General features: G+C 35.7%; 1 protein-coding gene across 1 annotated transcript in view; it reads left to right on the top strand.

Moving 5' to 3' along the window:
- The window catches only part of PPFIA2 (PPFI scaffold protein A2), a 285,048-nt gene that overhangs the window by 129,857 nt on the left and 139,673 nt on the right, over positions 1 to 15,518 (top strand). The window contains exon 3 of the mRNA XM_088531206.1: positions 13,788 to 13,850. Within this exon, the coding sequence (XP_088387332.1) occupies positions 13,788 to 13,850 (63 nt within the window). The remainder of the gene's footprint in view (positions 1 to 13,787; positions 13,851 to 15,518) is intronic.

The following is a 15,518-nucleotide window of genomic DNA, read 5'->3' as shown; positions in this document are numbered from 1 at the left end:
TACCCTAGCAGGGTGACTGAAGAGCAGAGGCAGCTTTAACCTTGCCTGCTAACCTCAGTCTCCCACTGGGAAGTTATGTGCATAATTCTTTCTTAAACCCAACAATATAGTGGTGGCTGGCAGGATTTTAAATGTATCACAACTCCTGAATCTTAGCAGCAACCAAACCAAACCAAAAGTGTAGACCTGTGGAACCGAAGAAGATGCAAAGTCAAATGCTGTAATGATTCATAAAATCTCTTGAGCTGATATACAGATTTAATGTTTTATTCTTAGTATCACTGCATGCAGGTTTCTTTTTTTTTTTTTTTTATGCTGTTAGAAGAGTAGATTCTGCAAAGGCCATAGCTGCATTAAAAATGGATAAAACAGAATATGTTTTCAGAACAGAATAATCTGAAATCAGAGCCATGATTTCCTTAAATATCATTGTGGGTATTTCTCTCATTGTGTTCCCCACTGTTTAATTATTAGCTATCACACAGGGATGCAAAATATTTAGAAAATAATTTTCTCTGTGTGGGCAGTTATCATTAATCACATCATTCCATTTGATAGAGCGGGATGTGTAAAATCCATAAAGTTGTTAACATTGCATGGGAAGAGGCACAGGTGCTCATAAAAGGAGTGGGATCCTGAGCTAGAAAAAGACAGTACTTGTGTTAGCTCTGTGCATCACGCAAACTTACCTAAGACTATCAAAATGAATACGCTCGCTAATCTACCGTGTGCGTCTTTGTTCCACAGCAAATGTTGTGTTAATGATTAGAGCCGCCACATGTCTGACTCGTGTGTTATTAACCATGGCTTCTGCCAGCGCTAATCATGTGTGTTCCTTTGAGGCACACAAGTGCGTATGCCAAGCCATTGTCTGCAGAGAAAATTAGTATACATATGGTAACGTTTTTCATAGATTTGCTTTTTTGATATTGTTGAAAGACAATTTATTATACTTAGTGTTGCTTAGTCAATATTTTCCTCGTTTAAATTGCAATATAAAATATTGACTAAATGTTATCCCATTGGTAATCAATTTTTCTTTCTGAGCATATTTTCCAAGACTGCTGCTACAATTCTAAACGGTGTTTCTCACTCCAAAAGTTGCAATGCTCTGCTATTATTAGTGCTGTGCTTCAAAGTAGGAAAAAAAGCAAGTCACAAAGCAATCATACTTTGAAGTCTTCTAGCTGTATGTATCTGTGGATGTGATACAAAATTAAAGTGTCGAAGAATCATCCTAATAAAATACCTACTCTGTGTACACAGTCATGTGCATGATTAAAGGAGTGTGCTTTGAAATCAGTTATTAGTATCATAAGATATTTCTTAGCCGTGTATGATATTTCATTGCAATAAACCCTTCACACTGATACCAGTAAGACTAACCTCAGGTGTAAGCTCTTTATTGAATTCAGGCCTATATAGAACTGTCAGCTTTAAAAATATTTTTTATCTTTGATAGTCAGTAGCAACTTGCTTGGGAAAAGCCTGCTCAGGGCTTTGGTGCATGACTTTCCCGTGTCCAGCTCGCACTTCTCCTCTGTGTCCCTCTTTAGGGACTGTGAGTGTCCCCACGGCGCAGCCGTGGCAGCTGCGCAGCCTTCACCAACAGAAATTGCAAAATTCCCCTTCCTCCTCCCCCCTTCCCAAAGGCAGGCAGAGTTTTTAGTGCTTTTAATACATTTTTTTAAATACTGAAACATGCTTAGTTTTGAAATTGCCTATCAAATGCATCTGAAGGGTGAGACGCAGTGATGCTACCGCAAGTTAGCCAAGCCTTGGTGATGGCCCACGCACGCCATGAGCCGGCGGCACACGTAAGGTAACGCAGCTGAGCTTTCGGCTGCAGTGAAAACAGCTCTTTGAGTCACTTCAAGCCAACGAGAGTTACTTTACGTTTTCCATAGGTCACAGTTCTGCTGTTGGTCTAAAGAGGTTCTCTCTCGGTAAATTTGCTGTCATCCATATGTTTGCAATTATAATGCCTTCTGCAATATATTAATACTTATTAAGAAACATACTTCCTCTATTGTGTTATGTGGAATGGGGGATTAGCTTAAATTCAACATTTTAACTTCAGTTGCAGCTAAAATGCAAACAAAACTGGGAGGAAGAATTTAATATTGGATGAAATTAGTTTCATCCTATGTGTCCCCAACCTGGAATAAGTTTGCTTTGGTTAAATCACAGAATACTGTCAGGAATGCAGTGTGTTCTGCATTCTGTGTGTGAGTTTTATTTTTATTTTACCATTCACATCCCTCAGTCATCTAATGGTCTGGACATTGTCTCTGAATGCATTTATCCTTTATAAATAGCCAGCACTTTGGTTGTAGCTTGCTGGAGGCAGGTGATTACTATCAGCTGCAGTCCAAACTCCAGTGTGTTTGGCCCCTGTGTTCCTCCCTTTGTGGCTGTTGATGGTCCAGCAATGGTGAGGAAACATCTCTTTAAATGAAAGTCCTATATTTTGCCAAGAAAAATAACAAATCACCCCTATGCTTGGCCTTCCTTTGGAAGGCAGATTGACGAAGCAACATTTTTGTTGCTCCCTTTTTGGCTAAGGGAGAAGACTGCACCATATTCAAACCATCTAGCTTAGAGAGGGTGTATGAATATTTCAATCTCAGGATTCTCAGGATAGGCTCTGTATCATAGCTGCACTTTGTCAGTCTATGCTCTTTTCATTTCATCTTTGTACAGCTGATCTTTTAACTGATCCATGTATTTTGCTCTCCACTTTTCCAGACGGTAGAAAACTTGACCATTAGCAAAACTAAGATCCTCATTACATCATTATGACTGATAGGGTGTTTTTATAGCATTCTTCCTCTGGGGAAGAATATCTTTCTTTTCCCTTTTGAAGCATGTTTTCTGAACATTTTTAGCTTTAAAACAACTCATTGACAACTTTTTAGTGGCTACATGATGCAATTTTTTCTTTTTATCTGTATTAGATGCATTTCTCTTTCCTACCCTCAAAATACTGTCCAACAAATCCAATTCTTTTTTCATTATTACAAAATCTTATTAATGTTGTTGTCAGACCCACATGGTTTGATTTGGGGTTTTTGGACTAATCATCAGAATACCCGAGTTTTGAAAACTGGATTCTGGCTTTAATCATATATCATTTACCCATATCTGCGGTTGTGGTGCACTCAAAAGGGTGTTTTTGTGTGAATGTTGCTGTGTGGGTGAGTCTGAGGAAAAAAAATAGCCAATATTTATCCAGTGGTGCTTTGATGCTGATTCCTTGACGATTTAAGTAAGTGCTGTCAGGGTGATGTTTTATTTTTCTGTTGTATTATTTTCCTGGTCATCAGTCAAATGTGCACTCCTGAATTAGCATTTAAGATTTTACTGTAGCTTCATTCTTTCATATGAACATATGTATGAATATATGTGTGTGTATATATATATAATGATCATTTACGTGATTATTATATTACTGTAACATCCTGGTGCTTAGCTAGGTGGAACGGCTGGGCACAGAGCAATGCTGTAAGAGCTGGGAACTCTTCAGGGAACTCTTTCTGCCCTGGGCCAGGTTTTTGTTGGTGCTGTAGCATCACGGAATTTTAGTTCCCCAGGTAAGGAAAGAGTGTTTGTGGGCATGCCTGACTGTTTTAATGCCTTTATCCCCCTGTCTTTTCTCTAGTATCCTACTCTTCTGGGGTACAAGAGCTTAACTGCCTTTGTCATATAGAAACATTTGGATTTTCACTTTCATTAAAAAAAATATATAGCTCTCCTAACATTTGGTTAGGAAGTTTGATCTGATTTGGAGAACGATTATACTGAAAGAGACTGAAGGGAATATTACATGTGGAGATAAGCTCTGTAACTTTGAAATAATGCCCCGCTCTGTGAGAAAGGAGTAAGATCTTATTTTCATTACTGTTTTTAATTGAACATCCCCAAGGAGAGAACCCAAATCTTTGTTCTTGGGGCAGTTCAGGTTTGGGATTTCAGCTCAGAGCAGTCTTGAGCTGTAAACCTAGGTGTCAAAAATGACAGTGAGAGTTCTTAAAAACTTTTTTTTTTTTTTTAAATAAATGTGATTCTTTAATGCCTATGGCCACACACTCCTCTGTGTGCTGATATTCACCTGCTACCTGCAGAGATGGAGCAGTTCCAGTTCTTTCCTTTATAATTAGAATTTCCTTTATGACTGTGCTTTCCTGGGGAATGTTTTTTCACCAAAGCCCTAATGCAGTGATTCCGTAATATCCCTCTCCTGCCTGGAAGAGTCATCAGATGTAGAAAGCTGCATTTGAGCTATAATTGAGAAAAATAGGCAGTTTTATATGCTCTTCATCTGAAAAGAGGTGCTGACATAGGTTGGTTATGTCCTAAGTGTGCCTGTTTTTCCCATTGCTTATGAAATTAATAATGTCTGCTGAACAACAAAGGACAAATAAATCTCTCGCTGCAGCCAAAGTCAGGGCAGAATTTGGAGGATCTGACTGGATAGTGGAGGCCCTCTATCACTTTCTGAAAAATCATAACTTTCTGCCCTGTGGCCTTCTAGAAATGTATTTTCTCTCTTTCAGTTTGTACATTATAGTATTTTTTTTCCTTCCTCTTCTGGTGAGAACTTCACATGGAGCCACCAGCCTTTGCAAATTTGATGTGACAATTTGAATTCAGGTTGCATAAAATTAAAAGAATTAAAATTAGAATTAAAAAAGAATTAAAAGAATTAATATATAATTAAAAACTTAATATCTGCTCCTTATAACTTACAACAGACACTGATGGGACTAAGTAGGTTTCTCTCACCTAACTTATTTTATGTGATCTCTTAAATTAAACATGCATATAAGAAACAAATTTAAGAAACTTTCTAGAGGTTACAGAAAAAAATATTTTTATGTTGAAATAGTTTAACATAAAATTTTGTAAATAAAAATCTGCCATTAGAATTCTTACAAGTACCTTTATGGATGAATGAAATTGACTTGCCAGAATTGCATCAAAATAATTTATAGATAATAACTGTCAGATAGTAACACAAATTAAATTTCTGTTCCAGAAATCTATCATGTTGTTAAACAATCGTGTTTGCACTTGAGTTTATCATCTACTATATTTATTGCTCTAGTTTCTTGCAAGTGCAGAGATTTGCTGACTTGAGAAACTGAGCATTAATTTTACACAAAGTTAGTGTATATGTTCACATGAACAAAATGCTGAGCAGCATTTAGTAAAACTGAGATTTTTTTAATTTTATTTTTGTGGGTTTTTTTTTTTTTTTTTTTTTTACTATTATTATTATTATTATTTGTGGGGGTGTTGTTGTTTTAACTCTTGCAGCTCCCTGGGATCATAGGTCATTTCCATGCCCTGGTGCATGCAGTGCAAGAGAAGAAGTCGCCTTCTGAGGGCTAATGCAAGTAATATCCCCTTTTCTAACAAGGCATATAGCAGAGTACATTTCTTATTCCTTCAAGAGGAAATGTAAAAAGGAGGTTTTTCTTTTACCTCTTCCTCACTCACAGCTTCTTGGTTATTTTGGGTGGAAGGACCTCCAGCTTCCCTTCACTGAAACAGCCACCTTTGAGCTGTCTTTGCAAGGTGACTTCACCTGCACCTGCCCCTGCTCCCCTCTTTCTCCGGGGGCGTTAATGTGGAGCTGCCCTGGTCTCTGGCATCTGCCTGTTGCCCAAAGGGTTATGAACAGCTGAGCACAAGACCCAGGTCTCATTAATTTGTCTTTGCAGCTGCTTGGCAGCATCAGAAGCAGCTTCAGTTCCTGAAACTGTGGAAATCAGTAACGGTGCTTCTCTTCACATCTGTTAAGTTTAGGGATGCTTGGGATATCTTAAAGACCGAGGGTCGTTCTATAAGGGGATAAGAAAAAGACCGCTGCTAAAAATATGGCTTAGGCATATGCAGCAAAATATGTATAGGACATGCAGTTTAATGTACATTTATATACACACACATGAAATCTACCCTGCTCAGCCAACATAAAATCCTCAGAGCTGTACTTGCACAGTGCAAATGTGGTATCAAGCTATAATACAAATTATGTAAAATAATAATTGCTATAAGATAGATGTAGTGTGTGTCTTGGTCCCTGCCTATGCAGGATCGGCAGGATTTTGTAGCATCGTCAGTGAGAGAGGAAGGGAGAGAGCCAGCTTGCTTGGAAGCTGGCTCAGCAGAGTAGCATTAAATCCCCTGGGAATTAGCAACATCATATCCCAGTCCCACTTTTAGCCCCAACAGCAAGCTGCGATTTTCCTGCAATGTCTTCTCTAGGAGGGTATACATTAAACAAACAACAACAACAAAACCACATGCACACAGAAACACACAACAAACCAAGAACAGTTCTACTGAAACATGCTGCAGATCACAGAACTATAGGTGTTTATGGGCATCTCTTAGGGGACAGACTATGAGATAAATCAGTGCCACATTAGCCATATTTCCTGAGCTAGTGGAGCAAATTTACAGTTGTGAAAGTGGCTCTTAACCTATATAGAAATAGGGAATAGACTATGAAATTCCTTTCTTGAGATCTAGGATTTAGGCTGATAATCTCAGCAGACCAATTGTTGCTGGAATTAGAATAGGCAGAGTTTTAATCAAAAACCTTATTCCTTCTGGGTCATCAGACTACACAGAGAGTCTTTTTAGGTTTTCTTTTTTTTTCCTCTAACTTATTCCAGCTCTGGCTCTGTAGTTTTAAAAACGCAGAGGATATTTCTTTCTCTCCTACAGACAGATAAAAATAGATCAGAAAAACTGATCTTTATCACTATGTGGCATTAAAATACCTCAGAGGAAATCATTATAAATGGAAAGTAGCACATTATTTGTAGTGGATACTTTCTGAAAAACTGTTGGAATCGAAGTGGGGAGGGGTAGAGGTAGGGAAGCATATGTTCTTTAAAATCCTCTTTATACAGTGTTTTCTCAAATAATGTCCAAAAATGGCTACATTAGTAGATATTACATTTCTCTCTCATCCTGTGCCATGGGTCTTAGTTTGGGGAATAAGATGTTGTCCCTTTTATTTGGTAAAAAGAGCAAAACAATAGTCTTTCCACTTTTTTTCTTTAAAGAGAGAATACTATAATGACTCTTGTCTAAATATGAAGGATAAGCTATTACTGAAGCTTGGTACCTGTGATTAAGATGAGGAGTCCCAGATGGACTTCCTTGAAGAAGATTTTTTTTATTTGGTCAAAGTAGTGTAAGTAAGTTCATTCTTTATTCTGATACTATCTCTTAGTGAGACATTTTAACTAATTAGCAGCAGCACAAGGTTTTTTTATATATACTTACATGATGAAGGTGTGTGAAGTGCCTTTAAAGAATATGTTTTATAATTAATATTTTCCTAGATAAATATCCAAGCCAGAAACAAGAATTTTGGGGTGCAATTCATTCGTCTGAATGTTGATGTCTGAGAATTAATAATGGTGGGAATTTTATTGGTTTACCATCACAGAATCATAGAATCATTACGCCTTCAAGATCGTCAAGTCCAACTGTAAACCCATCACCACCACACCTACTAAAACAACACTTGTTTAGCCATGAGGCCAGATAGTGTGGTATTTCAATAAATAAAAAATAACAAGTAGCGATTGATTTCTTCAGGGGAAAGGATATTCTCTTATTGCCTCGTGAAACTGTTTCACTGTAAAATTGCTCAAGACTGTCTTTCAAGGTTTTAATCATTATTGCCCACATTTAACCAGTAAGAACCGATTTCTATTCTTCTGTCACTGGATAATTACAAAAAAAAAATGAGACTATAGACTACGTTCTTTCTTAAAATTTCTACAAAATAAATTATGCAAAAACATGTCTGTGAAGCTAAATTCTGTCTATCTGCAGCCTAAAGTACGCTGCTAAGGACCTGAGTAATGAGAACAGAGAAGATCGGCTTCAGCACTGGCCGTAATAAAAGCTTCAGTGTTTTACTCGTCGTCTTTACTTCTCCTTGCACATGTAAACTGAGAAACCCAGGATACCCTTCTGGACTTCCTGAAGGCACATGGGGAGCCCGGAGGCACTCTCGTGTGTGTGCTCATGCCCATGGAGATGGGTGGCTTTGAGCAGGAACTTGAAATTCGGGTTCATTACCTATAGTAGATAAGCCCAGAGAACCATCAGTGTGATTTCCACAGACCCAATTTGAGAACAAACTAACATAACATTCCAACCTATTGTTAAAATTTTGTATTTTTACATGCTATCAAATGAGCCTATGCTTTGTTTTCTACACTTTGAAACAGTAAAAAAACAAACAAACAAACAAACAAACAAAACCCACCACCTTATTGTTTAAGAAGACTTATGTGAAAGAAAATTCTGACAAATGCTGATTTGGCTATTTATCTGCCAAGGATTTTTTTCTGGGACTAAGAACTCTTCAGACAGCTTCTTTTTAAGTCTCATTTTATTAACTAAGTTTCTAATCATGGCGTATATGCCATGGTGTATTATTTCTGTGCCTGAGTACATGTAGAGGCACGATCTTGATTTATTTTAGTGACTATATGCCCTTTAACTCTGCTTCTGTGATGATTGTACTATATCTTAACTTGCTATAAAAAGAATTTCTCTTATTTTAACTGTACTTGGATCAACATTTTCTAGTGTAGTGAGATGAAGCTCAGCTAGTGTCATCATGTAACAGCAGAGTGGTAGAATTTCCTCACAGGCTGTGATGAAAGACAGACACCCGTCTATCTTGCTATGTCAGGAAGTTTTAAGGGCCAGATCTCACAGACTTTTGCTTGTAGATCTAACTCTACAGAATCAATAAGTTCCCTGTAGCTTAATAGGAATGGTCCCACATCCAAAGCAAGAATGTACAAGTCTTGGGTACCAGGGAGCTACTATTGATATGGATGGTTGCAGAAAGTGTTTTTTTTTTTTAAAAAAAAAAAAAAGGTTTTTTTTAATAGTTTTGCTTTTTATGCTGCATATTGTCATCATCAAGCTTATAAGAATTATTACGTATAGTGTGTGTCTGTGTATATATAGACAGATTTGTATGCATGTGTATGTATAATATATGTAAAACATTATTGCATTATATATGTCATATATGTAAAATTAATTTATGTGCAATTTTTATATATTTATATATTTTTCTACATGTAAAGTATATACAAATATATATATGTACACACATGTTTTCAGACACACAAATTCTGGTCATGAAAAAGGCTTTATTTGTTTGTTTGTTTGTTTATTTTACTTTCAAACTAACAGCTAAAAGCATAACGTTGATAATTCAGGATCATTCATTTACTCTCCATACTTACCATGCCATTTCAATTAATTGAGTTATGAAATGAATGACAAAGTATGACTAAGGAGCCAGGAACTTATATTAAAATATTTTTGGATAAGGGCAAAAACCATTTTAGGTGTATTTTGGCTCAACAGTAGAAGACCATCTCTATTGGAGCAGAGTCGAGAATTTACCTCTGGGATTATTATAGCATCCCTATAGTAACGAGCTATATGAATAGCATCCGAGAATCTGTTTTGTGTCTGAATTCACATGATGATTTTTAAGATTAGTAGAATCGAGTACTATCGAGTACTCGTAAAACTCGTACCATCCCAGATGTCTGCGGGATCTATGGTATAATACGCCACCATGATATGCTGTAACTACATTATTATCTTCAATTTTAATGAGGAGTATTTTCTTTGTGGCATAGCTTCTAGCCCATTACTCAAAGAAAAAGAGTGTTAGAGATTCTAGTTAGTACACGTGCGTGTGTGTGTGTAGAAATGCTTCTATGGTATGTGCAACTTTTTTCTATTCATAAATGCATAGAAAAAAAATCATAAATGGATGACTTACAATGAACAAACACTAGTTAGTATCATCTATGTTGTTGCCAGAAAATGTAAATTAAGTTGGTTTCAACATGAGCTGAGATGAAGGTGCTACCAAATGATATAGAAATGTTAGGTGCATTAAATTTTACATAGGATGGCCCTTATTTTCTTATTTTTTCAAGTTGCATTTAGCTGAACTTAATTTCTTAAGTCTGAGTGGTCTGGGATGGTTGTGGCAGGGATCTTTCTATGGAATTTTCTGACTTTCAGTGAGAATAGGTAGTGAATTTCACTCTGAAACATAAAGTTCTTGAATTCTTATCCCTTATGTATTGTGGAGTGGATCTTTTTGTTTTCCACCACTAGGGTAAAAAAGAACATACCTTCTATCAGAACAGCTCTAAAATTAGTAATGAGACAGCTCCCTTGGGGAATTTTGCCTTGCAGACTGTTCAGATGGTTTTCTAAGAATGACCTGAGTAAGCTGCTTCACAGAAATGACACATAGGCTTGAATGGAATAAATAGCTCTTTTTAGGTTTTCCAGGTTTCATTTAGTGATATGAGTAAGTAAAATTTAAAATAGAGTAAGATACCTAAATAGGCTTTTGGACTGTGTTGAATGATTGAAGACTGGTTGAGACTGGTTACTACAATAGGCTTGTCAAGAACATGTTTTGTTGTGAGATTTTTTATCTTCAAAAAGATTATCAGTATCATTCCAGTAAGTAGGTCCCAAATGTCCAGTACCTAAGTCAATAAAAACGTCAAAGAATTGAGGAAGACTCTGAATTGGTTTCTTTAGTCTATCAAAACGTAGAGTTATTAGTGACTGTTTCTGAGTTTGTCAATTGCTTGGACACCACTGATGATGAAAACTTTTATTTCAGCAAATGTGAATGCATGCCATTTGGGACATGGCCTAGAAATTAGCACTGTGCTGCACACTTTGTGACTGAAAGCAGCAGTTCCTGCTGAGCGCAGCTTTGACTGGGGACTTACTAAGACGATTTGGGTTGTTGCTCTTACTATTTAGAAAAAAAAAAATCTTTTTTTATCTGATCGGAACAACAAGGTCATTTGGAAGTGCCATTAAAAATAACATCAGGGATGGTGAAAAGGTATATGTGACCAGAGGGAAAAGCACAGTTGCTCAGTGGTGTAATCTCAGGGACACCCACATTTGACACTGTGACTATGATAGACTTACTGAATTTTCAGCTGTTTCTAGCAGGTTAACAGAATTAGCTAATGCTTTGCTTTATTTTTGTTTTATTTAGACTATTTGAAATGGCAGTCTTAGATCTTCTTGGCACCATTCCTACCTGCCTGTGAAGTCTAGACTAGTTTGAGGCCTGTGTGGATCATTAGTCCTGGTTGCAATCGGATGCAGTGTTGGGAACTCCAGGAGGAGCAGCTTTGCGGTGCACTTACCTAAAGGGCTGTTGTGCAGAGGATGCTCTTTTTCCTTTTGCATTGCAGAGCATGGTGTCAGATGCACCATAGCCTCACATGGTGAGGCTTCTTTTTTTTTGTGAAAACAAGAAAAGAGAAAAGAATACAGCAGGAGAATTTGTTCCTTTGTGTGTGGTTCAAAGTGGTAAGCTGGAGGGCTCTTCCCAAGCCATGCTCGCGTGTTCTAGAACTTTATTTTTGGACTTTTCTTTCCCTGGTGACCCTGTTGTCCCTTCTGATAAACCTTAACAATAATCCATTTTTTTTTCCCAGAGAGGAAATAACGGAACCATAATAGAAAGAGCCATGAATATTAATTATAATAGGTTATAGTCACTTGCGTGATAAAATACTAAATAGATGCTATAATATTAAATTAATTCTTGAAAGGAATAAATATTCTAGAAATGCATGAGATGGGAATTGCTACATTACTTACAAAATCCATAAATGAATTATGCAGTGTAGTTCAAATGATTGCCAGTTAAATCTTCATACGACAATAATAAATATTATGTAGCATATATATTTTAAACACAGCATTTTAAAAAACAATGCAGATTTTTATTATTATTATTTACTCTCTTAAACTTGCTTTTTTAGCTACCATGAGTCCATAAAATTACCATGGCTAGAAGGAAAAGCCTTGAAAACACTGAAAGATCAGGGATCTCTCATTTCCACTTATGTAAAGTTTCCTGTACTACCCCCAAAGAGTCCAAAAATGCAACAACATATATCATTTGCTAGGACTGAGCATTGCTTATTTTAAACCTTTCATCAAATCTTTTATAAAAAAAATACTTTTCCAAGAGAGAAGAGAAGAAAAACTGGGTTAAAAGATAATTTGAAATATTTGGTTAAAGATACTTAAGACTAATGCTATTAGAATAGGGATGGATACCAGATTAATAAAGAGAGGGTCTATGCAGCAGTCAAAAGTATACAGTAAAAAAACAGCTTTTAACACAAAAGCCAAACAAAAATTGTTGGAAAGCATTATCATACACGCAATATTATATAAACGAAAAAAATGTGAAAAAATACATAAAGAATTTACACTTTAATCCAACTGTATTTGCTTCAGTGATTCTTTCTCTAGTAGATATGAGTATGTAAACACTGGGATTTATTAAGAGTTAAACTAATATTAAAGAGAGACGTTTCAGAACAATATCATGAATAAAGAAAGTATTTAATGTGTGTATTTTCTTGTGTTGAAATATTGTTTATTTAAAACAGTGTCATGCTGACATAATGTGGGCTGTGTTTTCCTTACAAAATTCTAGAGTGATAAGGGTATTAAAATTCTACCTAGTCATGGTCTATGAACTGACTGTGAAGCTGCTTTTCATCAAGAAGTTTTTTCAAAAGTAGCTACGTTATATCAAGTGAAATTACCTATAAAAACAATCCAAAATCATAATTAAAATGTTTTAAAGCAATTAAGAATGTGAACAAAAAGAAGAGAAGTTTGAGATCAGGGAGTTAAGAACTTCCAAGAATGGGCATATGGAAAGATTTGCTTAAAATTCAAGATTTACTCTTTTTTCCATTCTTAGCATAATTGTCCCTTAAAACCCTGAAAGTTTAAAATTCTTTCAAGTATGTAAAAATTATTACCAATTGCAGTATGAAGCATATTGGCAATATATGGTTAGTGCCTAGATGAAGATGCATATGTGCCTGTGGCTGCTATTACATACACTGAAAATGGCATACTCTGGTTATTGCACAAGTCATGAATTTAAGCCTATGTGCTTATATAGCATATAAGCCTATATGCAAAGGCATTATAAAACACATCTTGCAATATGTTGTATTTTTTTCAAATGTTATACTGTGCTAATAGAAATACTGGAATATGAAAATACCACCTTTTTGTTGGTTCTGAACCCCATTTTTACTGAATGGAGTGGTATATAGTGTCAGAAATAAAGCTTAGTTCAATATTTACATTGAAAGATGATGAAGCTTAACTGTAATTAGCATGATCCTTATGTATGTATTGTAACATAAACTTTAAGCAGTGGAAAAGAATTGTTTAGAGGTTCAGTATAGGACTGGTTTAGTAAATTGGCAGACAGGACAGATTAAATAGGAGGGTTGAAAAAGTATGGCTTAGGCCTAAAATTTATTAAAAATTCCTGCTCTTAATTTCCTCTGAAGTAAATACTGAGCAGGCCAGATAGTCTACCAGCCACGGTCGTGCTAAACTAGAATAGGCTCTAGGCTGGGCTCTGCAGAAAGAAATGGCAGTAATGGAAAAGAGGAGAAAATGGCCTTTAATGCTAAAATGTATTCTCCAGGAAGCTGAGTAAACTTCCAGATCTTTAACTGCACACAGCAGTGCTGTGTCTTAGGTGACTTAAGCAGGACATTTCAGCTTGCTCGAACGGTGATTAAAAGCATTCATCTTATTAGCATGGTGTGATTTAAATATGCTGTAGCATGTTGCAAACTTCTGTTCCATTCAGCCGACTCTCTGTTGCCCCCTCTTTTCAGATGACGGTTGCTGCTGGTACGAGCATTGAGAATAACATTCAAAGGACCATATCCTGCCCTAATGTATGTTCTACATATCTTGGATTTTTGTGTAATTTAAATGCAAAGCCTCATTATGTGGATTTGATATTTTGTTGCCCACAGAAATTTGTGCATCCTGAGGTTGCTTCATATTATGTATTTCAGGGTTACTGAATATTGTACTACAAGTGAGGTCTCAGCCTACCAAAATGCTGTATTGCTGTTACTTCTTCTGTGTGATTTGATGGCTCTGTTAAATAAAGACAATGCTAATATATTTACAGCTGAGCTTACCTTGCTTCCCTCCCAGCTCAGTGCTCCTGTCACTTGGTATCAAGAAAACAGCAACAGGCAAAATGAGGAAAGCAAGGAGAGGTTATATTTATTCTAGCTGACTTTGTTCTAAATTGAATTTCAAAGTAAAGATGTGTTAGACTAAATTTGGAAGAAAGGTAATTTCATTTTCCTTCTTAAGCAAATGCATGCCATGACTTGAAATGGCAGAAAAGAGGAGTCATTACAGTTGAGGAAAGAGGATAAGAAATCTCTTTTGTTAACAAAAGAAGCTATTTATTCACTTGTAGTATAATAGGTCATATATCTTTTCTTTAGTAATACTTTAGTAATTCTTTAGATAAAATGGAAAATCATTGGACCAAAAATGAATTCAATACAGTAATGTGGAAACAGTAATGGTAATTTGGGATGTACTATTGAGAACAGACTTTGGTGCTGAATTATCTGGAAATAGTTTTTTTTCATGTAACATGTTTAATAATTTATTTTTCTACTCTAACATCTTCTGGATAAAGATTATCATGTTTATAGGAGAAGGGACAGGAGAACTTCTGGATAAATATTTTCATTTCCTTAGAGATATAATATACGATTGAAGCACAAGTGCGACATGCTTACAATTACTAATAGCTAAGAGTAAAAATAATGTGATTTAATATTAGCAAGAAGTTAGTCTACCTTTCCTCTCTGAAAAAGATAAAATAAAATCAAAACTGGTTCAGTAAGCAGCTTAGTCCATGTGTTAAATGGCCATTCCCAAAACTGAAATAAGGAAAAATGTAATTTCTATTTTGATAACAGTGAAAAAATCTTACAGTTACTAAAAGACTAGATTTTATTATTTTCCTATGTAATCTTTCCACAAAGTAAAAAGAAACTTCAGACTGTTTTTAATAATAAAGTTAGATTTCATAATTAGTGTACATACACTAAAAATAAATCCTTTCCTATTTAAAGCTACTCTTTAACTTTTTCCCAGGAGAAGGTAACATAGCTTAATCACAGGTGTGAAACATGTTTTTACAGTCGTTAATTACTTGTACCCAAAGTCATTGTCGAGTGGTCAGGAGGCCTAATTTTAGATTCTTGCTGTATTAATGGACATAAGAAACCCAGTTCTTAACTCTTAAAGACTTGGCATTTCTTATTTTTCACTTGCACCTCTTAGTCTTGATACAAAACAGGCACCATTTTGATTTTTATTTTTTAGATTTACCTTATATATATGGAAGAGTTTTATGGTTCAATCTCATGTGAGAGAATTTAAAAGTAATAGTTCTTCCTCATGGTCTGCAATTTTCTGGAGAGAAACTAGATGCCTAAGAGAAACCTAAAAAGAAATAAGAGAATAAGACTTTCTTTCCAAGAGAGAAATAAAACGCTGTACTTTCATATTTTTAAATATCGTACTAC

Source organism: Tinamus guttatus, unplaced genomic scaffold, assembly GCF_059628265.1.
Source record: "Tinamus guttatus ecotype Peru unplaced genomic scaffold, ASM5962826v1 Tinamus_guttatus_pri_ptg000399l, whole genome shotgun sequence".
NCBI lineage: Eukaryota > Metazoa > Chordata > Aves > Tinamiformes > Tinamidae > Tinamus > Tinamus guttatus.
The sequence above is the reverse complement of the archived record's forward strand: the minus strand, read 5'-3'. Positions and strand labels throughout refer to the sequence as shown.